The 27,353-nt window shown below is 33.7% G+C and overlaps 1 protein-coding gene across 2 annotated transcripts in view; it reads right to left on the reverse strand.

Moving 5' to 3' along the window:
- DPY19L2 (dpy-19 like 2) overlaps positions 1-27,353 on the reverse strand; it is a 103,957-nt gene that overhangs the window by 60,158 nt on the left and 16,446 nt on the right. For both annotated transcript variants that reach the window (XM_023639507.2, XM_005609293.4), the window contains exons 5-9: positions 14,045-14,165; positions 11,043-11,136; positions 5,269-5,326; positions 3,456-3,547; positions 1,165-1,264 (exon numbers count right to left, since the gene is read on the reverse strand). In XM_023639507.2, coding sequence (XP_023495275.1) covers positions 1,165-1,264; positions 3,456-3,547; positions 5,269-5,326; positions 11,043-11,136; positions 14,045-14,165 — 465 coding nt within the window. The remainder of the gene's footprint in view (positions 1-1,164; positions 1,265-3,455; positions 3,548-5,268; positions 5,327-11,042; positions 11,137-14,044; positions 14,166-27,353) is intronic.

Raw genomic sequence — 27,353 nt, forward strand, 5'->3', positions numbered from 1 at the left:
AGAGACTAGATCTTAAATATTTTCACCACAAAAAATAAATAATTATGTGACGATAGAGGTGTTAACTAATACTATGATGGTAATCAGGTAGTAACCATATTGCAATATAATAATGTATCAAATAAATGCATTGTACACCTTAAACTTACATAATGTTACATGTCATTTATATCTCAATAAAAAAAGAACAAAGAAAAAAACCTAAAAGCTTAGTATATCTTTTAAATGGACAGAAAATCATTAAGGCAATATCAAAATTACCCAGAGAGCTATTTAGTTTCACCAGCACCACTGGATTAATAAATTTGCTTGCAAGAAAGTGATACACATTAGAAATCTAGTCCACTATGTTGGCATGTGCAAATAATGAAAACTATAGAATTTCCGTGTGATAACCTGAAAGGGCCAACCATAAGGAAGTAAAGCAGAGAGAATATTTTAAACATGCAGCACCAATTAAGCTGAGGTTATAATTTCATTCTTTGTAGATAACTGGCAGCACAAGGCTTCTTGGAAGAATTTCTCGCTGCCAACAAAGAACATTATCATCATCAGTGTTTGTTAGTTAAGTGGAAAGAAGCTCTACTGGAAAATCTTAGTATCATGAAATTTCATCAAAATTGACCTTTTTCCTTCCCCACCTCAGTTTCTTGCCATCAGTTACTAAGCTGTTTGGGGAAACAGGATATGGCCTCAATTCATTCGAGTAATATGATGACTAAAGCTCTGAGGAAGTGTCCCATAAGATTCTGGTCTTCAGACAAAAGAGCCAAAATTTAGCTGGATTAAAAGCAGAAATTCCCTATCATGAAGAGTAGCATTGGCCCTTATCATGTTGTGTAGCTTGACATCCAAAATGATTCCTAAGGCAAAAGGAAAATCTGCAGGCAGATTTATAGAGATCACCTCAAATACCAACATAAAAAAATGTGATTTAAAATAACAGGAAAAAGCCTGTTGCATGGTGATCATTAATATCTGTTTAACTAGCCAATATACTAATAGAAAGTTAAATTATATGATTTTTTAAAAAATCACACACTTTATAATTGCTCCATATTTTTAAAATCTATTAGGGTACAAATATAATCAAAATTTAAAACTCCTATAGAAACAACCAAGCACATCTTGAATTCAACTTAAATTAGTTTAAAATCATCTTACCTGTGTAAAAAGTATAAACTGAGCAAATTGCCAGGGAAGCATAAAAGCAACATTGGAAAGACAGAGTGCAATGAAATGCCTTCTACTACTGTTCGAGGTCCTTAATGGAGAGAATTGATACCAATAAGTTTTACCATAAAAGTAGCCTATCACTAAACAGAAAGACTAATTGCACAGTGATAAAATCTAATCATCCCCTTACCTTTGATATAAGACAACAAATATATTTAACTTTTAAAAGCTCATTAAAAAGAAATTAAAATACTTGGATTATAAAAACACTTAGCATAAGACAATCAAAATTAGAGCTTTAAATAATGAATTGTATCTAGTTTATGAGTGAATGAAATTTTTAACATCAAAGTTTATTTTCCTCTAACTTTGCATATTAGAAATTTAATACTTCAGCAAGAAGGTCATAAAATAGAATGTGCACTGACCCTTAATACCTCAAGATATTTACCCTGTATGAGCAGCCATAGCTTTTCTACATCACCACTTTCATGTTTCAAAAATCAGTGAAGAAAATAAAAGTGCTGGAGAAGTAATAAGTTACCAACTATGAGAAAAATTTAAAGAAAATAATTTAAAACAATGACTTAGAATAATTACAGAATACAGTTAAACTATTGCATGTTGAAGTTTTAATTGTCCATTCTGTAATTATGATATATATTAGCAACCAACATCTTTTACCAAAGAAAACTTTATCTTTTAGAATATGAAAAAAGAAATGCAAGCATTTTGTGTAAACAATAAAACCGTAGCTATTCTTTTTATAAATGTTGCATTGGATTTTGATAAATCCTTGTACTACATTACATAAAGTTTGAAAAGCAAAATTTTAAGTATTCCTATTGTTTAGTAATATGATCACAAAATATATTCATTAAGTACTGAGTTACCTTATATTTAGCAAACAAAAATTACTTTTGGCTAAGATACAGAGTAAGAGCACATGCACTAAAGGATACAACCCTAAATGTTCTAATTAACAAATTTCATTCCACGAAACCACTGACTGGTCAGGGTTATATTACTTAAAATTACTTCAAAATTAATCAAAAATTAAATTAAATTTAAAATTAATATTACATAAAAAGTAGAAAATAAACCATCTTTCTAGGAATTTAACTGGGAATGAGTAAAAATAAATAGGCAGCTTCTTCCACGATAATCTTTGAGAGAAAGTAATATGCAGAGCAAAGACATAGAAATCTGGACAGGGAGCACATTCCTAAATTCAAATTCAATCCAAAAATAAACTTGTCATGTAGGTAACAAATCAGAAGATAGTCTGCACCTTTCTCGAGGCTGGTGGCTATCCCGGTATGCCACTATTTCCCTTCCTCAAGCTAACTTACAAGAGCCTTAAATCTCTCCATGGTAGTGTGCTAAGTGCTCTGTGGTTGGAGATAAATATGGCATGGTCCCTGTTCCTAGGGTATTTTAATATACTAAGTGTATATGCAGACAGTTGTGTGCTTGATTAACAAATTTACAGCTTTAAGAAAGAAAGACGACATGTACACAACGACTTCCACACAGGCAGAACCTGATGGGGAGTAGGAAGTGAAGGAAGCGGTTTCCTGGGAGTTTGAAGGAAGTGATCACTACCTCACACGGTGAGAGATCTCATTAACATTCTATGAAACTTATTTCTTTGATAAAGTTATTTATAGTATTCTGCTATTTATGTTTTTGTTGTTATTGTTTCTCAGACCTCTTAAATTTCTAAAATGCTTATAAATTTAATCCCAACAAAAAAAATTGTGTCCAAGAGAAACAATTGAGAGGAAACTCTGGCTGAACTGCTGGAAACATCAACAGTTCAGAAATATTCATAAATATATGAATATATAAACTCCTCATCTATCTAACCTAGCACTTCCCAAATTCATTTGTGCACAGACACTTTTTTCATGGGACATACATTAATGCTCTATCAAAAAACCACAGGTTGGAAAATGATGAGTCAGCATACACAAGCTTTGAGAAAAAAATAGTTTCTTAAAAATCTTTCAATCTTTACCAAATATATATGAACACATACATTCTGATTTATTAAAACATAATGTGGTTATCTAAAATCTATAGCCTAGACTCGTAAGTGGAAAGCAATTCTTACATAGCGATTTTAGATTATTTTCTTAACTGGATACTCTATTTTTAAAGTAACTGAAAAAAAGAGAGTGAGCTTAAATATGGTAACTATAACTTAATCGATTGAAGCATACTTTAAGAAACTTAACTTGTAATTTATTTAGATTTGTTTTATAAATAAAAATTACCTGAGAATCAAAGTTAAAATGTACATTTGAAGTACAAGAAACGGATAAGAAAAACTTTCCCGGAGAGGTGGTGTCCACATCACACGAGTAGCCTGAAGTCAATAAAATGCTTATGTCACTTTATGTTTGCAATAAACATTATTAATCTAAAACTCATGACTGGGCTGGTTTTAATAATTTTAATACTAGGCTCATTCACATTTCTGAATGCCTGATATAGCTCTGTTTTTGGAGCTCTCTTAACGGGCACATAACATTAACACATAACTTATACAGAGAGCTATTAATTAGCAAGTCCAGAAACAAGACAAAGATATATCAGGTCAAACATAAGTAACCCACAGGACAAACAAGATGGCAGGTACAGGAGCAGTGAGGAGTCAGGGACTGAAAAACCAGAGCCACATTCCAGCTCTGCAGTGAGGACCCTGGCATCCCAGGGCTTTGGGATGTATATACGCCCAGAAAAGCATAAACAAATGGCACCTAGGGCATTCACAAACACCAAGAGAGTTTATACATAACAAGTTTAATGAGTATAGACACACATTTCAAGTAATTAAGACTGCCTCTGACTTTGTGAAATACACTTTAAAAGAGTTAACTGCAAATTTGTAAAAACAACCAGAAGTTTTTGGGAATCACTAATAGGATGCATATAATAAAAGTATTAATTAAATTTTTTATAGACTTTAAAACTATTTCTAAGACATATGGGTGAGAATATTATAAAAGTTTTGTATCAAGAATTCTGAAATTCTAGGGAGAATCTAAACTCTTATAATCTTGCAAGAGTCTTAAAAGTATTGCTTCTCTTCCAAGGAGCCAAAATTGTAAACCTTGGGAGATGAATTACGGTATGTATAAGAAAGAACTCTTAATGCTAATCGTCTGGCATAGCCAAAGAAAAGATCTTGTCTTTACATTAACACATTGCTCACTGACAATGCATTTGTTTCCTTTAATATATTTAAGATATTTATGTATTAATTTTTATGATTCCCTTGTCACACTCATTTTTAAAAATTAACCAAGTATCTATCTTTCCCAATAGTAATAAAGACTGTTACCCTATAAAACCTGTACCACAACATATTCCATATTTTGCCTCCAAAAGTTAGCAGTCAAATTCTCTCACTTTTCACTGCCATATTCTCAGCATCTAACAGAGTTTGGCACTGTCACGTACTCAGTATTTTGTTGAACGAATCTATTGTATTCTAAAAAAGCTTCTACGAGCTCTTTTTAGGTGGATCATGTCCTCTCAGGCTGAATTAGTAAGTTAACTTCTATTTGGAATTCAGCATTTTCTGTCACTGAAAAGGAAGCATGACATAATAGAAAGAAGCAAGGTTTCAGAGCCAGACAAACGCAGAATGGGAAACCCAGCTCAGCATGTAGTGAACACAGAATCTTGGATAAGTAAATTAACCTCTCTAAATTTCAATTTCATATCTTCTACTGTGAGGACAACAACCACCTCCCAAAAAAGTTTGGTGGGAGTAAGTGAGATAATGTATATGAAGTGCCTGAACTCAAGATGTACAGTATTTCCTTTTTCTATAAAATATATGGATGTGTATATATATACACACACACTAAAAACTAGGCAAAGTATTTCATGTCATAAATTCTAATTATTACATAAAAACTGTATATCAACATGATTAAAATATCAACTTACAACACAAGGTTCTTTAAAATATTGCGAAGTCCTAACTAATATACAATCATATATTGTTTTGATGAATGTATTTCCTGGTTCCTACACAGCCCCTTCTATTTCTTAAAAATTATTTTCTAGAAAACAAACCTCTCCATGGTTGAAAAAGTAGCACAACACTGTAATTAGACCTCCAAGTTGAGACCCACTGCAAAAAAAAAAAAAAGGATACAATCACAATATGAATTTTTCACAAAATTGTCTCTTAGAATTTAAAATCATATTTAAGAAAGTCACAGTACTCAATCATAAAGTAACAGTAAAAATTTCAAAAGTACCCATGTAATTGATGTTTTAATCTTGAATGTACAAGCATACAAAGTGTACATTTAAAGTAATCTGTATTTTACAATCTATTATATTTAAAATATTTTCCAAGTAAAACATACAAGATGTGAATATAAAATAATTTTTAACAAACACACTTCAGAGTCCATCTTGCATTCTTTGAATAACCTGAATGGAGACAAGTTTTTGTGTTTTGAAATTAGAGTGATTAAGAGATGAAGAGTCTAACAGTTTCATTTAGCAGCAACTCTGAACTGCCTAAACTCCTGCAAATATTCTTTTGTTGAGTCCCAAAGAAACAACATAGAATACAAAAGTCAGACCAAGGAGGGCTGATAATCCTCAAAGACTAAGAACCATTTCATAAAGTTGCCTTTTCTTCATATGTTCTTCATCACTGTATCCATAGTTTCACACTTGGAAGACAATAAACACTGGTTGAATGATTGAATAAAGGAAGGGATGAGTTTTAAAAAACAAGCAAAAGAAAGCTAACGGGAAGTGATTTACCATTTATAGAATTTCACAAAAGGAAATTCAAAGGATACACTTCAAAAAGGAAGAAACTGAAAGAAGGAAGCTGTGAGAAGCAAGAACAGACACTGCACAAAGAAACTCTGAACACGTGGACAAATCTGAGCAAGGTCTGACGACATAAATGACGACGGCTGCTGTGGAGGGGTAACGGGAGTACTGAACTGCAGTGCTAATTCCAAGACGGAAGGGGCTATTTTGAAGTAAAGTATTCTAAAATTCCTTGTATTGATCAGAAGAAGGGGAAAGATATCAATTAATTTTAGACTTGATCAAGTTAGATATGGATGTCAACATTTTATTGTTTACCACCAAAGAACAGAAAGGGACTGTCTACCTTCCAAGTAACTGCCAGTGGGGGAGGGTGACCAGGGTTAGAAACACCAAATTTCCCCCTGATTTGCTATTTCTTTTGTTTCTCATATGCCATAGTTTCCAATCTCCTCTTGGTTTTAGCGACATTTCTATAGCCCACACTTGTTTTATCTACATATTCATCTTAAAGCCTGGAGTCCAGTAACGTATTTGATATTGCAGAACTGCGTAACCAATTTAGAAAAAACTATCATCTCTTGGGTAGCTCTCCCAATGAAAAATACTAATTTAAAAAAAGTTTTAGTTTTGTGTAACATTTTCCATATTTAAAAAAAAAGCATATGAGGGGCTAGCCCAGTGGTACAGTGGTTAAGTTTGTGCGCTCCACTTTGGCGGCCCAGGGTTCACAGATTCGAATCCCAGTCACAGACCTAGCACTGCTCGTCAAGCCACACTGTGGTGGCATCCCACATAAAGTAGAGCAAGACTGGCACCCATGTTAGCTCACGGCCAATCTTCCTCACAAAAGAAACAAAAAGAAGCATAAAAAATACAGACTACTTTCAAGAATAGAACATTTTAAAGCCTGTCAACATAATTTCACAATAACCCTTTGCCCTCAAAATACCATGATGAGCTTATATAAAATATATTTTTCCTATATGGCATACATAAAGTACATAAAAATTTCTATATAGTTCATAGAATTACAAAGTGAACATCCTTGTAACACAATATGTCACTGAAGTAGAAAATTGATCACACCCTTAGTCCCCACTTGCCACCTCGAGACAGCTACTACTGTATCAATAAAAACACTTCTATATACATACCATACTATCATTTACTTTAATCTGTTTTTAAACTTTATACAATGGAAGTATGCAGTATTTTTTTAATTTTGTGCCTGCCTTCATTCATTCAACATTATATTTGTAAGATTCATCCATGTTGATGCATGTAGACGTAGCTCATTCATTCTCAGTGTTGTATAGTATTCCACTACATTAATAAACTACAATATGTACATTTCTCTATTGATGGACATTTGAGCTGTTTCCACTTTAGAGCTATTATAAACAATGCTGCTATATTCTTGTACATATTTCCTGATGTACACGTGCAAGAGTTTCTTAGGAATATATACTTTAAGTTAGAATTGTTGAGTTATAAGATATCTACATTTTCAATTTACTTGATAACGCATGCTGTTTTTCCAAAATAATTGTACTAATTTATGTTCACTTGCCATGGATAAAAGTTCCTTTTGCCAGTCTAGTAGATGTAAAATAGTATCTCATTGTGATTTAAATGTGTATTTTCCCGATAACTAATAATAGTGGCCAACTTTCATATGTTTATTGGTAATTTGAAATTCCTCTTCTGGGAAACGTCTGTTCATAAGCATCTTGTCCATTTTTCTATTGGGTTGTCTGTCTTCTTAGTCTTTGTCTACCCCCTGAATATAAACTCCACAAGGACAAAGACTGTTTTATATTCCCAGCATCTAGAATAGTGTTTCTGGTCACAATAGGCATTCAATAAATATTTGTCAAATTAATGAATGTGATGTCTGGATACTATGTTGGGTATATGCTTTGCAATATCTTTTCCCAATTTGTGGCTTATCTTTTCATTCTATTATGTCTTGACAAACTTAAATTCTTTTCATTGAATTTATCAGTTTTTTTTCTTTATAGTTGGACTTCTATACCCTGTTTAAGAAATCCTTTCTGGGGTCGGTCCAGTGGCCAAGTGGCCAAGTGGTTAAAGTTCTGCATGCTCCACTTCTGCAGCCTGGGTTCATAGGTTCGGATCCTGGGCGCGGACATATTCCACTCATCAGCCATGCTCTGGAGGCATCCCACATACAAAGTGGAGAAAGACTGGCAAAGACGTTAGCTCAGGGCTAATCTTACTCAAGCAAAAAAAAAGAGGAGGACTGGCAATGGATGATAGCTCAGGGAAAATCTTCCTCACCAAAAAAAAAAAAACGAAAGAAATCCTCTCTTATCCCAAGTTACTGATGATCTTCTCCTATATAACATTCTAAACATAATTTTGTCTTTCATATTTGAGGTTTTAATCCAACTAGAATTTGTTTTTCAGATAGCTCCAACTTCTCTTTGTTATATATGATCTCCCAATTATCCCGGCAACATTTATTGAGAAGCCTATCCTTACCCACTGATCTGCAATATCTGCTCTGTCATACATCAAGTGTCTTTACATGTATGTTTCTGCTTCTGGGCTCTACTTTATTCCAATGATCTATTTGTTGATCCATATGCCAATATCACAATGTCTTATTTACATTAGCTTTATAATACAGAAATGATTAATATAAAACAAATCCTCTTATCTTCTTCAAGAATATCTTAACTGTTTTAGACCCTTTGCATTTCTAAATAATTTTAAAATCAGTTTATCAAGGTCAACAAAATTGGTGAGGTATTGAATCTATAAATCAATTAGCATAACTCCCATTGTTTTAACAGTGAGTCTTGTAATCCGTGAACATGGTATGTTCTTCTATTTATTTAGATCTTCCTAAATGTCTCTCAATAAAGCTTTACATTTTTCACATAGAGGTCATATATATTTTTTGTTAGATTTATCTTCATGCTTTCAATGTATTCTAAATGGCATCTTTTTAAAATTTCATTTTCTGTTTGATGCTAAAAGTATAGATTTACAATGTCTGTGCACTAATTTTTGGGTCCAGTAACATTATAAATTTTCTTACTATTTTAATCCTTTACTCATAGATTTTTTGAATTTTCAACATAAAATCATGTGTTCTGCCTGTAAGGAAGCTTGTTTCCTTTTTGCATGTTTTCCAATCTTTATACTTACTACTACTGTTTCTTGACCTACTGGGCTAGATAGGAGATCTGGTACAATGTTGAATATGTCACAATTTTTCATTGATTCTATGCTAAGATTTTTATGCTGAAAAGTTCCTAAAACAAGGGGTGCATATAAATTAATCGCAATATAGACATAAACCCTATGAAAACTCAATAAGTTCTTGTTGAAAGATTAAATCTAGATTTTCAACTTTAAATGTTGTGTGGTTCAGGCATAACACTGTAAAGAAAGCTGATGATTCAGTTAGGCACGTATTCTGCTTAAGAAACAGAAAATCTGACAAAAGTGTGTTAAATAATATGGATTTTTATTATATCATTCAACAAGAAAATGAAAGATAAGTATCTGTTGGCAATGGTTCAGCAGCACAAGAATGCTAGAGCAGACATATGTGCTATGTTTATGGCCTCATGGTCTCAAGACAACTGCAGCAGCTCCAAGTATGACATCCAAGTAAAAGTGGGAAGAAACAGAGAAGGGGAATCTGAGTCTATCCTTTCATGAGAACAGCAAGTGCTTTCCTAGGTGACACCAAGGCTGACTTTACCTTATTTTTCACTGAAAAAGGTGGCTCATATGGCTATCCCAAGACACAATGGAGAGTGGGAAGCAGAATACATGATTGTCATAGTTAACTTCAACCTTTCACCTGAGATTGGGCACACTGCTACCCTAAACAAAATTGTGGTACTGTTATCAAGAAAGATAGGCTATCAAATATAAGTGTTTGCCACACGATAGACATTTTCTTTTACTGCTTTCTTAATTACACATGTACAGAGACTAAAATTAGAAATAATCTGCTACTAATGCCAACCAAAGTTTTCCTCTAATGTTATAATAATTTTACACAGGACATAGAGGTATTTTCATTAAAAACTTTAAGGAATCTTAATTAGCTAAAAAAATATCTACATAGATAAAAAGGAGGCCTTTAACACATGAAAAGATGTTAAACATCACTAATAATCAGGGAAATGCAAATCAAAACTACACAGATATCATCTTACATCCATTAGAATGGCTATAATCACCAAGACAAAAAACAACAAATGTTGGAGATGTTGTGGAGAAAACAGAACCGTCATACACTGCTGGTGGAAATGCAAACTGGTGCAGCCTCTACGGAAAACAGTATGGAGATTTTTAAAAAAACTAAAAATACAAATACCATACAACCCAGCTATCCCACTACTGGGTATTTATCCAAAGAACATGAAATCAACAATTCAAAGAGACTTATGCACCCCTATGTTCATCACAGCATTATTCACAACAGCCAAGACGTGGAAGCGACCCAAGTGCCTATGGACTGATGAATGGATAAAGAAGATGTGGTATATACACACAATGGAATACTACCCAGCCATAAAAAGGACAAAATCGCCCCATTTGCAACAACACGGATGGAACTTCAGGGGATTATGTTAAGTGAAACAAGCTAGGCAGAGAAAGAAAAATACCATATGATTTCACTCACATATAGAAGATAAACATACGGGCAAAGAGAGCAGATTAGTGGTTATCAGAGGGCAAGGGGATTTGGGGGTGGGCATAAGGGGTAAAGGGACACATATATATGGTGACTGACAAATAATAATGTACAACTGAAATTTCACAGTTATAAACTTTCATGACCTTAATAAAATAAAATAAAAAAGAGAGCTTTAAGATATTATTTTAGTGATAGCTCTAGTTTCTGGCTGCATGACATTGGCTAAGCTTCTAAAAAAATAAATCTACAAATTTTCCTACTGTTAATTAATTAATCTCATTACTATCCTTTTCATTTAATCAACAAACGTCAGCCAGTCCTTACAAGCCCACTGAAAGATTTTTTAATACAGTAATCTTACCTCAGGTATGCACCATATATGAAGAACAATCCCATCATTAGTCCATTTAAAATAAAAATCACATCAACATAAAAGTAAGCAGGGTCTCCAAATCCTTGAAAAAAACAAACATTATTAAATATTTAATGAATAAATGACTATAAAGCAATTGGGCATAATTATCTCAGTGCTTTGTAATCAAGAGCTCATGAACTTGCTTAAAGCATTTGCTTTTCAGATTGCTCTCTATTTAATAGTTACATTAGTACTTCCCACTTCCAAGAAGTGTTAATTACATTTATACTTTATTGTAGGTACATTTATACTTTACTCTTATGAAGCATTATTATACTGTAATGATTAGTTGGTGCTTCACGTTATTTAGGTGAAGCTGCTGTTGTTCAGTATCTAGAACTGTCTCTACAGTCACTCGATGAATGACAAGAGAAAATCCACTGCATTATTTTTATCTTTCACTAGGCCCTAGGGTAAGTGAGATATGGCCCCTGACCTCAAGAAGTAGGTTTAGTCTATATGAGAAAATCTAGTTATTTGATCCATTATTATATATACCCAGAACCTTAATACTTAATATATCCCACGTACAACACTATATATATATATATAAAAAAAACACAGAGTCTACTAGGTGCTTTACAATCATCATCTCACATAATTCTCAGAACACATCCATGAGATCAGTGGGCATAAAAATACTTTTTTTTAATGGTTGAGAATACAGAACATAGAAAACTTAGGTAATTTGCCAAAAGTTACTTAGCTGTAACTGGTAGAGCCAAGATCTTAAGACTAGCCTTTCTGATTCCTTCTACTTCTCTAACCATTCCTTTTCAGTCTGTCCTAATAACTGCCTTTACACACTCCCCTTCAGCGTCGGACGACCACAGGCTCTGTCATATGCCCTCTTCTTTTCTCAGTCTGCATATTCTCCTTAAGGAAATTCTTCCACTTCCATGGTTCCAATGATCATCTACATACAGATTACTAGAAATCTATACTCAGCCCAGAACTTTCTTCTTATTCCGGTATGTGTATTGCAGGTAGCCACTTGACATCTCCACTTTGAGGTCTCTCAGGTACTTCAAACTAATGTGGCAATTCAAACCTGCTACTTTTAAAATGTTTCTTACCTTTCAAAGGGATTCATTTACTTAAGCCAGAAACCAGAGTTACGTGACTTCATCCTCCTACCCCTCACCCATCAAACAATTACAAAATCTCATCAACTCTGCTTCCAAAATCTCTCTCCAATCCATGCACTTCCCGGCTATCACTTGCTGAGAGCACAAGAATCTCCTAACTGGCCTCAGTGAACCCACCTTTGTCCTTTACTAGTATGTTTTCCATTTAACTGCCAAAATAATGTTTTAAAAATGCAAATCTGTTAAAATTCTTCAATGAATAAAGTACAAAACCCTTAACCAGCAAATGGCCCTTCATTATCTGACCCTTGCTTACATTCCTAGCATCATTTCACACCATTTTTTCTTCCCCATCTCTCTGCTCCAGGAAGTCTAGCCTTCTCTCAGTTCTCTCTTGCCTCAGGACTTTTGAATACACTGGTCTCTATTCTTAAAACACTTCTCCTCCCTAACTCCTAACCTCAGCAACCTTATTATTTCTAATATCCATCACAGTTGTAACCACTAACATCCATCCCTCTTACGTATCAACTCTTCGTGGATAAAGCCCCATGTGTACCTGGTTCATCTTGGGGTCCCAAGTGCCAACACTAACCTATTACTTAGTGGCAACTTAATAAATACCATATATGTACATACATAAGGTGATTTTTCCCATCCCTCAGAAAAGGTTATACCTTCTAACCTGACTGAGTCATTACAAAGTCTCTCATTTTATGAGGTATTTTCTTGATTCCTTTACTTTGTACAAAAAAAAAGTCTAATTGCCCCTCAAATATCTTCCATCAACGCTATTTTAGATGTTATAAAAATTACCTGAGGGAATCAGTAAAAATGCAAGGGAAATACAGAAATACAGATTTAGTATATATTCCAAGAGTTTAATATTATTGTAAACAAGTCTATAAAAATATATTTATGGAGGCTGGCCTGGTGGTGTAGTGGTTAAGCGTGCATGCTCTGTTTCAGTGGCCCAGGGTTCACAGCTTCAGACCCCGAACACAGACCTATACACTGCTCATCAAGCTACACTGTGGCAGCATCCCACATACAAAGTGGAGGAAGACTGGCACAGGTGTTAGCTCAGGGCCAATATTCCTCATCAAAAAGAAAAAATATATATATTTGTAAAATGTAGTAAGCAGTGATGTTGTAAAGAATATGAAGAAATAAAGGAAAAAAATCCTGTGTGTAAATGTTATGCAAATATACGTGACTTTAAATAAGAGTTTCAAAGGACAGCTTCATACTTAGATTGTAAAAGAGCTAAACTGCAAACATCTTAAACAGAAGTGATAATTGCAGATCATGGAAAATTTATATGATTCAAAAAGCGGGTCTTTGACAAAGATACCAGTGTATAGGATGCAAATGAAGAGTTTGATTAGAGCTATTCATAGACTGTGAGAGTATAAAAAAAGAATATTTCTAAATCAATGTATTATCATATATCTGATTTTTAAATACGTATGCATAACTAAATTTTTATATTAGCTATCACAGGAAGACATACGACTATTCTACATTCCTTAAATTTATATATTCAAGCTACCCCAAAACCTTTTTTTCTATCTTCTTTTTCTGAAATGGAAGAACGACATATTCAGGATTGCCTTACATTGAGGTATATCAATATTAAAATTAAATTCCAAATTAATACTCATATTAGTAAGCACATAGCCTTCTCAGATAATTACTTGAAAGGGTAAATACTCTTTTAGATGAGTCAGTTCTAAATTGCTTTAAAGGAAAAAAATAAATCACAGCAGTTTACAATAATTCTTAAATTGAGTTATAATATTACAAAATGTTTATGTAAACATTAATGACAGCACAGCAGCATTTTAGGAAGAAACATGCCTTCACAGCTTTGAACTTCATTTACAGGTCCTATTCTGGTAACATTCCAGCAGGTCTTAGTTTCTAGCCCAATGAAATTCATCAGTCCCACAATTGTGCGATACCAGAAGGCTATTATCACCTACAAAAGACAGAAACAAAGAGACACTGGAGGAAAAAAGATTATCTTCACAATAATTTTTCCAAAATACCATTTTTTTTTGAGGAAGATTAGCCCTGTGCTAACATCTGCCACCAATCCTCCTCTTTTTGCTGAGGAAGATGGGCCCTGAGCTAACATCCGTGCCCAGCTTCCTCTACTTTATACGTGGGACACCTGCCACAGCGTGGCTTGAGAAGTGGAGCATAGGTCCACACCTGGGATGCGAACCAGTGAACCCCGGGCCATGGAAGCATAACATGTGAACTTAATCGCTGTGCCACTGGGCTGGCCCCCAAAATACCATTTTATAACGATTGTCTTTGACATTATAAATTTTGACAAATTTATTTAAATCATTTCATCTGGGAAATAGTCATTTTAAAATTATATATACACACACACATTATAGACTAAAGTTGTATATTACTGAGTAACGCACATCTACAAACATTTATGCAGTGATCAACATCTCTGTAATATACTCCTATAATTAACTCTGTAATATAAACAATAGTAGCTCTAAAATAGTATAAAAGTATATAATTAAAATATGATGGCTATTAATAGCAAAACGCAAAGATTTACAGAAATATTTCATAACACTTCATTTAAGTCCTTGAAATTATTTTCTTCATAGCCTACAAAACATAAAACCAACTGCATATGGAGTAACAGCTCCCGTGCCCATTAAAACTTTGACCAATCAGATTTAATTAACCAATTCTGCAATCCATTTTAAAAAGTTTAAAGACAAGGAAAAGAACAACAAAAAAAATTACAAACAAGATAAAACGCTCATGCCTGGAAGACTTTTTAAAAATAATTTTACAGATTTGGAAAAAATAATGCAGGATCATTGGGAGAAGAAAGGAAAAGAATAAAGTGTTCCAAGTGAAAGTAAAAACTACCTAGAACTAACTACTTTTAATATTTTGGTGATCATCCTTGCAGTCTCACCCTAGGCATACAAAAACACACAGAGTTATTTGATATTATATAATGTTATGTACTATAAAATGCTAAAGTAATATACATCACTAAACAACATCAGAAACACCTTTTCATATCCAAAAGTATAGATTTACTATTTTATCACTTAATTTTATAAAACTGACCTTCTCCTAAAATTTGTTAATTTATATTCTTGTGTATTTACCATACACGTACAAAAAATTACCACATTAAATGTATGTGCTAAATCTAGAATTATACTCCTTTCTGGGATGTAGCTTGATATAGCAGAAGAGCACATCTTTGAAGTTAGAAGTAAACTCAAATTCTGACTGCAAGTTATGGTTTCTATGGCCTGAAGTAATACGCCAACCTCTAAACCTCAGCCACCTCATCTCTAAAATGAGGTTAACAATAACCATCTTGCAAGAGTGATGAGAGATTAGAGCTTATATATTAGTGCTAGCATATAGTAAGCATTAAATGCTTTTGCCTTTCCAAAACATATTGTTCCAAACTTCCATTTTTAGCTTTAGATGAGAAATCAATTTCCTTATGAACACAAAAAGTATGGACATTTGCTTCAACACTGAAGTACTACGTAAGATTGCAAGCAAATCTAGATCTTTTCCATATTGTATTCATGCAGTGTGAAAATAAGAGTGAACAACTCCTGTTGCCTTGTCCTTTATAATGCTATCAAGTTTTAAAAACAACTGAACTACATTATCATGGTTACCTTTCATAACATCAAAGAAAGTGAAAACTGTGCTAATTACTCAATAAATATTTTTGAATAAGTAAAAAGAAAACATTAGCTGAAGTCTTTGAGACCATACTGTTGGAAATTAATAGAACAAGAAATAGCTTTTATTACATAAAGTTCCGAAAATAATCAAAAAACTAAAAATTATAATTATCAAACACTGGGAGAAATGGAGCTAGTGTAATAAGCTAAACCCTCATCTTATTACACAAAGTCAACCATAACTAAAGTTGAAGAGTCAAGAAATGGGTTTTTTGTCTTTTCGACTTTTGCATTTACAACAGAGTTATACAGATAATCCTCAGAGGAAATAAGAACAGAAGAGCATCTCTGAAGAGTAAACTGGGATATACAGAAAGTTGGTGCAGACAATGGCTTCCTTCATCTTAGATCTTAGCCAGGTCTGTGCTATACAATTGTTACTGTGACAAATTACATTGAAAAGTACTTATTTAGAAAACAAAAAAAGAAATAAATCTGGGAAACCCTCAAGTACTTGGAAATTAAACATGACATTAAACATCCAATAAGTCCAAGAAGAAATCACATGGGAAATTAGAAAATAACTTGAACTGCATGAAAACAAAAAAACAATATATAAATATTTAAGTAATGCAAATTTCTGCTTTGGGGAAGATGGAGTAGATGTTACTTTTCCCTGCTTCTCCAAGTACAACTAAAACTCCCAGGAATTATATAAATCAAACATAAGAAGACTCTACAAGGCAGAGAGAAGAAGGCAAACTAGCTAGGGATCTCAAGACCCAAGGAATGACACAATGATGAGTTCCCTGGACTTTCCTTTTGCCTCATTTTCTCAGATTGGGGTTCAGAACTTGGCAACCAGAAACACCAATGGGTGCAGACACAAAAAGGACCAATAACAACCTGCTCTCTAGCCAAAGGACCAAGAAAGGGGCAGCCTAGGAATACAGAAAACTTTTAGATAAAAATGTCTCTGTTCCAACCAAACACTACAGAAAAAAACTGTGGTCCCATTCCCACCAATAAAGGTCAAATGGGGAATCTAGACTTCAACCTTCTCTAGGCTTTAATGAGTCACCTAAACCCACCCACTAGGATGGTGTAACAGAAGGCCAAATAGAGAGTCCTCCAACCCCATGGTGTCAGTAGAGACTACCTGGGGAGCCTAGACTTCCACCCCAACCAGCAATGAGTTGTTTCTTCCCTTTCTCAATGGGGTAATGTCAGAGGAGGCCTAGTGAAGAGTCAACACTTTCATTACCATCCAGTGGCAATGAAGCCATCCCCACCATGTTGTCAGCAGAGACCACATGGTGAGTCAGAACTCCTGTCCCACCCAGCAGTAATGAGGAGCACCCCCATCTTGGGGTCAACAGAGGCCAGGAGGGGAACTTGCATGGCAGTAACAAGATGGCAGGCACTCTCTATTTCCTTTGTAGGACTGGTGCTAGAGGAAGCCAAGTAGAACAAAGGTTTAACTAAGATCTGGTTTCAAAAAATAATGTTCAAACATCCAGATTTCAATTGAAAATCACTCATCATACCAAGAATCAGAAAGATCTTAAACTGAATGAAAAAAATCAACATATGCCAACAGTGAGATGACAAAAATATTAGAATGATTGCTCCAGTGAGCAATTAGGAATATGCTTGAAACAAATGAAAAAATAGAATGTCTTAGAAAAGAAACAGAAAGTCTTATTTAGCAAACAAATAGAATAAAGGGGAAGCAGATGAAAGTTTCAGAGCTTAAAAATACAATTACCAAAATAAAAACTCAATGGATGGGCATAACAGTAGAATGAAGGGGACAGAGGAACATAATCAGTGAACTGGCAGATAGAACAACAGAAATTACTCAATCTGAGCAAAAGACTGAAAACAATAATAAAAAATAAGATAAAAATGAAATAAAGAAAACTAAAATAGTTCCCTAGGAATCTGTGGGACTATAACAAAAGATCTAACATTTGTGTCACTGGAGTCCTGAAAGTAGAGGAGAAAGGGAAACCAAAGCCAAGGAAACCAAAAATAGGATAAATAAAAGAAATCCACACCATGACACATCACACTTTGAAAGTTCTAAACATCTTACTTTTGAACACTTGTGAAAACGAAAAAAGAAAAAAATATTGAAAGCAACAAGGAAGAAAAAAACCTTACCTAAGGGAGAAAAACAATTCAACTGACAGTAGATTTCTCATCAGAAACCATGGAGGGCCAGAAAGAAGTGGCACATTTGTCAAATGCTGAAAAGAAAAAACTATCAACCCAGAATTTTATATCCAACAAAAACAGCTTTCAGAAAATGAAGGGAACTCGACATGAAGGATGAAAAAAACTAAGAAAATATGTTGCTAGCAGACCTACCATAAAGAATTGCTAAAGAAAATTCTCTAAACAGAACTGAAATGATGAAAGAAGGCATCACAGACCATCAGGAAGGAAGAAATTTAAAAATCGGGTAAAATAAAGTAGACTTTCCTTCTCCTCTCCAGTTTTTAAAATTAAGTTTGATGGCTAAAACAAACGTCACATAACTATCTGATATGGTTTTAAATGGATGCAGAGGAAATATTTAAGATGATTATGTTATAAAGAAGAAAGCATAAAGGGAGTAAGGTTTCTACATTGCATTTGAACTAATAAAATGACAATAGTAGTAGACTGTAATAAGCTACATACATATAATGGAATAGCTACAACAACCACTAAAAAAGTTACACAAAGAGATATATTCAAAAACTACCAATAAATCAAAATAGAATCCTAAAAACATTCAAATAACCCACAGGAAGACAAAATAAAGAAAACAGAGAAATAAAAAACCAAGAACAAACAGAAAATAAAAAATAACAGACTTAAGCTCAAACATATTAATAATTACATTAAATATAAGTGGTAAAATACACCAATTAAAAGACAGAGATTGACAGATTAGATTAAAAATATGACTCAACTATGCAAGAAACTCACCTCAAATATAATGATAAAGGCAGACTGAAAGTAGATGGATGGAAAAAGATATATTATGCACGCATTAATCAAAGGAAAGAAGTAACTATGTTAATACCAGAAAAATTAGACTCAGAACAAACAAAATTACAAGCGAAGTGGGGAGGGTTATTTTATAATGATAAAAATCCAACAAGACATAGGAATCCTAGATGCATATTGACTAAACACACAGCTAAAAATATGTGAAGAAAAACTGATAGACCTAAAAGGAGAAATGGACAAATCCACAATTATAGTTGGAGACTTCAGCATCCCTCTTTCAACAATTAATAGAAGAACTAGACAAAAAAATCAGCAAGGGTTGAGAAAATACTACCACCACCATCACTTAACAGGATCTAATCAACATTTATAAAATACTTTACCCCAAAGCAGCACAATACACATTTTTTTCAAGAGCCCACAGAATATATATCAAGATGGACCACATTCTGTGCTGTAAAACAAACTTCAACAAATTTTAAATGAAACAAAGTATAGACACAATGAATTTAAGCTATAAATTAATAACAGAAAGATAAAAAGAAAATCTCCAAACACTTGGAAACTAAAAAAATTCAATTTTAAAAAACCCACAGATCAAATAGGAAGTCTCAAGGGAAATAAAAAAATATCCACTGAACTGAATAAAAATGAAATACAAGGTTTCCAAGTTTAGCATGTTAAAAGCTTGTAAATTGCCACTCCATCCTAATAACAAAAAACTGGACAAATTGAAAAATCAACAACTCTTCTTAGATCCATAAGAGAAGTGAGGTCACAGGGCAAACTGCTGCACCCCAAATTGGAAAGATTCACAGGAAAATACAGAGAATCACAACTTACTGGAACAGAAACCCCTGAGGAGAAACCTCCATGTGAACCAGTTGGAGAGTAAAAAAACCTGAACTGTAATTGATGAATTGCTGGAGGCACAACATAGACAACTTTGAGAGTCAAAAACTCCAGTGATAAGGTGAGCGACCACACATTTATGAGTTTTACTTCTAGGAGCTCACCAAGTTCTTATGATGGCTATCAGACAAAAATGTCTTCCTGCTTCCACAGCGGGAGCGCAAAAGAGAACATTTTGAAATACACCAGAGCACTCTGTGTTCTTCTTAACAAAGCCTGCCCTCAGAAGAAATTATCCTACCAGAGCCTAATCCTCTATTGTTTATTGGAGCCTAACCAACAGGGAGGAAGGGAAATACCCAACTCCAGCCTCCTCTAGCCCTCCACATGTGAGAAGGGAAATACCCAATTCTAGCCCATTCTAGCCATCCTGTTGCACCTAGGTGGTGAGAAAAAAACTGAGAAGCGCTTGTGAGGTTCACAGTCCAGAGGCACAGGTTCATAAAAGTTTGAGACCTAATCATACAATTATAGAATACCTCCTTTATCCCCACACCGTACCATAAAACTACTAACGGTCTATTTACAACAGTTCTTTTTACCCAGTACATCATGTCCATTTATTAAAAAAAAATTACAAGGCATACTAAAAGCCAAAAACACAGCTTTAAGAAATAAAGCATCAGAACCAGACTTAGATATGGTAGGGATGTTAGAATTACCAGATCAAGAATTTCGAAAATCTATGATTAATATGCTAAAGGTTCTAATAGATAAAGTAAATAGCATGCAAGAATAGATGGGAAATGTAAGCAGAAAAAGAGAGATTCTAAGAAAGTATCAAAAAGAACTACTGGACATGAAAAACACTGTAACAGAAATCAAGAATGCCTTTCATGGGCTTATCAGTAAACTAGACACATCTGAGAAAAAATTCCTGAGCTTGAGCATATCTCCATAAAAACCTCCAAAACTGAAAAGCAAGAATAAAAAAGACAAAAAAGTACTCCACAAAAATAAAAAGAAACAGAATATCCAATAACTGTGGGATAACAATAAAAGGCATACCATACACGTAATCGGAATACCAGAAGGAGTGAGAAAGAAACAGAAGAAATATTTGAAACAATGACTCAGAATTTCCTCAAATTAATGTCAGACACCAAACCATGGATCCAGGAAGCTCAGAGAACATCAAGCATGATAGTTGCAAAAAAACTACACATAGGCATATCATATTCAAACTACAGAAAATCAAAAATAAAGAAAAAGTCCTGAAAGAAGCCAGAGGAGAAAAAACACCTTACTTATAAAGGAGTAAAGAATTACATCAGACTTCTCAGAAACCATTCAAGCAAGAAGAAAGTGAAGTGAAATATTTAAAGTGTTGAGAGAAAGAACCCAACTTAGAATTCTGTACACATGTGAAATTATCCTTTAAAGTGAAGGAGAAATAAGGACTTTCTCAGATGAACAGAAATTGAGGGATTTTGTAAAGAAGTTCTTTAGAGAGATGAAAAAAGATATATAGCAGAAACTTGGATCTACATAAAGAAAGAAAGATCATCAAAGAAAAGATAAATGAAGACAAAATAAAAGCTTTTCTTTTTATTATTCTTAGTTGATCTAACAGCTTTGTTCAAAATAATCATAACAATGTATTCAATTACGTATGATTATGTACTGATGTCTGCTTTTGTCTATGAGTCATGAAAGACAGCAATGATTCAGGGGTTGGGAGGGAGAAATTAGAATTATTTTGTCATTGTAACGTACTCACACTACCCAGGAAGTGATGTGGTGTTATCTGAAAGTGGTCTTAGATTAATTATAAATGTATATTTCAAAGTCTAGGGCAACCACCAAAAAAAGTAAAAAAGAATTATCACTGATAAGAAAAGAGAGATGATACAATAATATAAAATGTTCAATTAAAACCACAAAACAGCATAAAAGAGTGGAAGACAAAATAAAAACAAACAAGTGCAACAAATAGAAAATAGTAACAAATATAGTAGATATCAATCCAACTATATCAATAATCACTTTGAATGTCAATGATCTAAACACACCAGTCAACAGACCAGACTGTCAGAGTGGATCAGAAAACAAAACCCAACTATATGCTTCTACAAGAAACCAATTTTAAATATAAGGACATATATATATTAAAAGTAAATGAATGGAGTAAGATATACTATACTAAAACTAACTGAAACAAAGTAGGAGCAGCTATACTAATTTCAGACAAAGCATACTTCATAATAAGAAAAGTCATTGGGATAAAGAGTGATATTACTTGATGATAAAGAGGTCAGTTCTACAAGAAGACATAACAATCCTTAACATGCATACATCTAATGACAGAGTGTCAATTAAATCTGTAAGCCTCCAGCCAGGCTAAGAAAAAAAGAGAGGACATGAATTACTAAAATCAGAAATTAACGAGGGGGCATAATTACAGATCCCATGGACATTAAAAGGATAATAAAGGAATAATGAACAACCCTACACCTATAAATTTGATAACCTAGGTAAACCAATTCCTTGAAATACACAATCTGTCAAAACTCACACAAGAAGAAACAATTTGAATAGGACTATATCTAATAAATAAATTTAATCAATAATTAATAACCTTCCAAATCAAAGAGGACCAGCCTCAGATAGGGTGACCAACTAATTCTATCAAGCATTTAAGGAAGAAAGCATAACAATTCTCTAGAATCTCTTTCAGAGGATACAGCAGAGAGAATACTTAAGAACTCATTTGTTGAGGTCAGCATTGTCCTAATACCAAACCAAGCAAAGTTATTACAAGAAAAGAAAACTATAGAACAATATCTTGCATGAACATAAATGCAAAAATCCTCAAAAAATTTGCAAATCAAATCCAACAATGTATAAAAAGAATTACACACCATGATCAAATGGGATTTATAGCAGGTATGCAAGAATGGTTCAACATTCGAAATCAATTAATGTAATCCATCATACCAACAGGCTAAAGAAGAAAAAATAGGAGATCATATCAATAGATACAGAAAAAGCATTTGAGAAAAGCTAATACTCATTTATGATTTAAAACAAAACTATCAATGAACTATGATTAGAGGGGAACTTCTACTTGATAAAGAATATCTACAAAAAAACCCAACAGCTAAAGTCACACTTAATGGTGAGAAACTTGGAGTTTTCCCACTAAGATGAGAAACAAGGCAAGAATATCCTATTCACCACTCCTTTTCAATATTATACTAGAAGTCCTAGCTAATAAGACAATGTAAGAAATAAGAGGTGTACAGATTGAGAAATAAGAAATAAAATACTTTGTTCACAGATGACATGATCCTCTATGTAGAAAATCCAAAAGAATCAACAAAAAATCTCCTGGAACTAAGATCTCTTAGAGCAAGGTTGCACGTTACAAGGCTAATATACAAAAGTCAATCACTTCTCTACATACCAGCAATGAACAACTGGAATTTTAAATTAAAAACACAACAGCATTTACATTAGCACCCTCAAAAATGAAATAACTACAAATATAACAAAGTTTGTATGAGATCCATATGAGGAAAACTACAAAACTCTGAGAAAAGAAATCAAAGAAGTACCAAACAAATGGAGACATATCCCATATTCATGGATAGAAAGACCCAATGTCAACAAGTGGTCAGCTCAATTTGATCTACAGATTCAACACATCCCAACCAAAATTAAGCAAGTTACTTTGTGGATATCGACAAACTGATTCTAAAGTCTACATAGAGAAGAAAAGACTCAAGATAGCCAACATAATATTGAAGGAGAAGAACAAAGCTGGAGGATTTATACTACCCAACTTTAAGCGTTATGATAAAATTATAGAAATCAAAACAATGTGGAATTCGCAAAGAACAAATAAATCAATGAAACAGAATGGAGAGCCCAGAAATAGACCTATGTATACGTAGTCAACTGATCTTTAACAAGGGAGTAAAGGTAATACAATGGAGCAAGGACAGTTTTTTAAACAAATGGTTTGTGGACAAATGAACATCCACATGTAAAAAAAATAAACTTAGACTCAGATCTTACACCCTTCACTAAAATTAACTCAAAATAGATCACAGATCTAAACATAAATCACAAAACTATAAAACTCCTCAAATTTAACAGGAAAAAAATCTAAATGACTTTGGATTTGGCAATGACCTTCTGGATACAACACCAAAGGCACAATTCATCAAAGGAACAATGGATAAATTGGACTTGGTTAAAATTTTAAAATTTCTGATCTGCAAAAGACAATGTCAAGCGAATGAAAAGACAAACCACAGACTGGGAGAAAATATTTGCAAAACACATAAACAATAATGGACTGTTATCTAAAATATACAATGAACTCTTAAAACAACAATAAGAAAACAAATTATCCAATTAAAAAATGGGCCAAAGACATGAACAGACACCTCACCAAAGAAGATAAACAGATGGCAAATAAACATACAAAAAGATGCTCCAAATCATATGTCATCAGGGAAAAGAAAATTAAAATAGTGAGATACCACTACATACCTATCAGAATGGCAAAATCCAGAACACTGACAATGTCAAATGCTGGTGAGGATGTGGAGCATCAGGAACTCTGATTCATTGCTAGTGGGAACGCAAAATGGTACCGCCACTTTGGAAGACAGTTTGGCAGTTTCTTACAAAACTAGACATACTCATACCATACAATCAACCTATCATGCTCTTTGGTATTTACCCAAATAAAACAAAAAGTTACGTCCACAGAAAAAGCTGCACATGGATGTTTATAGCAGTTTTATTCATAATTGCAAAAACTCAGATACAACCAAGATGTCCTTCAGTAGGTGAATGGATAAATAAACTGTGGTACATCCAGACAACGGAATATTATTCAGTGCTAAAAAGAAATGAGCTATTAAGCCACAAAAAGACATGGAGGAACCTTAAATGCACATTACTAAGTGAAAGAAGCCAATCTGAAAACACACTACGTTATTCCAATTATATGACATTCTGGGAAAGGCAAAACTATGGAGACAATAAAAAGATCAATGGTTGCCAGAGGTTTTAGGGGAGGGAGGGATGAATATGCACAGCACAGAGTATTTTTAGGGAAATATTTTTAGGGACGCTATTATGTCTGATACTATAATGGTAGACATACACCATTATACACTTGTTCAAACCCATAGAATATACACCACCAAGTGTGAACCCTAATGCAAACTATGGACTTTGGGTGATGATACGTCAATCTAGGTTCACAAACTGTAGGAAAAGTACCACTCTGGTGGGGGATGCTGATAGTTTGGAAGGTTGTGCACATATGGAGGCTGGAAGGACATAGGAAATTTCAATAATTTCCACTCAATTTGGCTCAAGTTAAAACTGCTCTAAAATATACAGTGTATGAAAAATGAAATACAACATATCAAAATTTGTGAACCAGAGATAAGGCAGTGCTGAGAGGGAAATGTATAGCAGTAAAATTAATACATTAGAAAAGAGGAAAGGGCCAGCCTGGTGGTGTAATGGTTAAGTTTGCGTGCTCCACTTCAGTGGCCAGGGGTTTGCAGGTTCAAATCCCAGGTGCGGAGCTACACACTGCTCATCTAGCCATGCTGTGGAGGCGTCCTACATACAAAATAGAGGAAGATAGGCACAGATGTTAGTGCAGGGCCACTCTTTCTCAAGCAAAAAGAGGAAGATTGGCAACAGGTGTTAGCTCAGGGCCAATCTTCCTCACCAAAGGGAAAAAAATTAAAAAGAAAGAGGAAAAAAATCAATAATCTAAGTTCCTACCTAGAAAAAGAAGAGCAAAATAAACCCAAAGCCAACAAAATAATAAAGAAATAATAAGGAGCAGACATGAGGTGAAACTGAAAGCAGAAAAACAATAGAGAATGTCAATGAAATGAAAGACCTGGCTCTTTGAAAAGGTCAATAAAATTAACAAACCTCTAGCAAGACTGACAAGGAAAAAGAGAAAAGATACAAATTATCTGTGTCAGGAACGAAACAGGGGATATCACTACAGAGTGCATATGAAAAAAGGAAAATAAAGAAATACTATGAACAACTCTACACACTTAAAGTTGACAATTAAAATGAAATAGACCTTGAAAAACACAGACTATCACATTGCACCCAGTATAAAACAGATCATTTGAATAGCTTGGTAACTATTAAGGAAACTGAATTCAAATGTAAAACTTCTCCAAACAGAAATCCTCATGCTCAGATGTTTTCACTGTAAAATTCTACCAAATGTTTAAAAAAGAATTAACATCAATTCTATACAATTCTTCCAGAAAAAAGAAGAGAGAACCCTTCCGCATTCATTGCCTGAAGCTAGTATTACCCTGATACTAAAACCAACAAAAAAAGTACCAAAAAATTAAATACAGACTAATATCCCTTATGAAGACAAACATAAAAAGCCCTAACAAAATATGAGCAAATAGGTTTCAGCAATATATAAAAATAATTATATGCCATGACAAGTAAGGTTTATTCCAGGGATGAAAGGCTATTTCAATATTAAAAAGTGAATCAAGAAACCCATTATATTAACAGGATAAAAAAGGGAAATCACATGATCATATCAAGTGGTGCAGAAAAAGCACTGAAATCATTCAATATCATTTTAAAAGGAACTTTCAGAAAAAACAGAAATAAGACAGAAACTTCCTCAACTTCATAAAGGTCATGTGCAAAAGCTTACAGCTAACATTATACTTAATGGTTAAAGACTGAATGCTTTCTCCCTAAGACCGAGAACAAGGCATGGATGTCCAAATTCAACAGTCTTAATTAACATAGCGCTGAAAGTTCTAGCCAGTGCAGTAAGGTAAATAAGAGAAGCAAAAGGCAAACAGATTAAAAAGAAATAAAACTGTTCCTTTTTGCATACGATATGACTATCTACATAGAAAATCTCTACACATTTACCAAAAAAAAAAAGCAAACAACTCCTAGAACTAATAAGTGAGTTCAGGAAGGCTGTAGGATATAAGATGGCATACAAAAGAATTAATTGCATTTTTTATATACTAGCAATGAAGACATGAAGATCAATATTAAAAATACAATCCCCTTCACCATCACCTCAAAAACATGAAATACTTAAGTGTTTATCTAACCAAACATGTACAAGACTTATATGCCAAAAACTACACAGTGCTAACAAAGGAACCAAAGAAGATCTAAATAAATGAGAGACATACCATATTCATGAGTTAGAAGACTCAACATTAAAGAGGCCAATTCTCTCCAAATTTATTTACATGTGCAATGCAATTCTTATCAAAATCTCAGAAAGGTTTTTTCAGACATAAAAAAGATTATTGCTAAATATATATTAAAAGGCAAAGGAACTAGCTAAACCAATTTTGAGAAAGAATGAAGTAGGAGGAATCAGTGTACCTAATCCAAAACTTATTATATAGGTATACTAACCAAGACAATATGGTATGGCAGAGGGATAGACACACAAATCAATGGAAGAGAGCAGAAAACCCAGAAACAGACCACTAGAAACATGCCCAACTTATTTTCACAAAGGTGCAAAAGCAACTCCATGAAGGAAAGACTGC

The sequence above is a fragment of the Equus caballus genome, chromosome 4 (assembly GCF_041296265.1).
Source record: "Equus caballus isolate H_3958 breed thoroughbred chromosome 4, TB-T2T, whole genome shotgun sequence".
Lineage (NCBI taxonomy): Eukaryota > Metazoa > Chordata > Mammalia > Perissodactyla > Equidae > Equus > Equus caballus.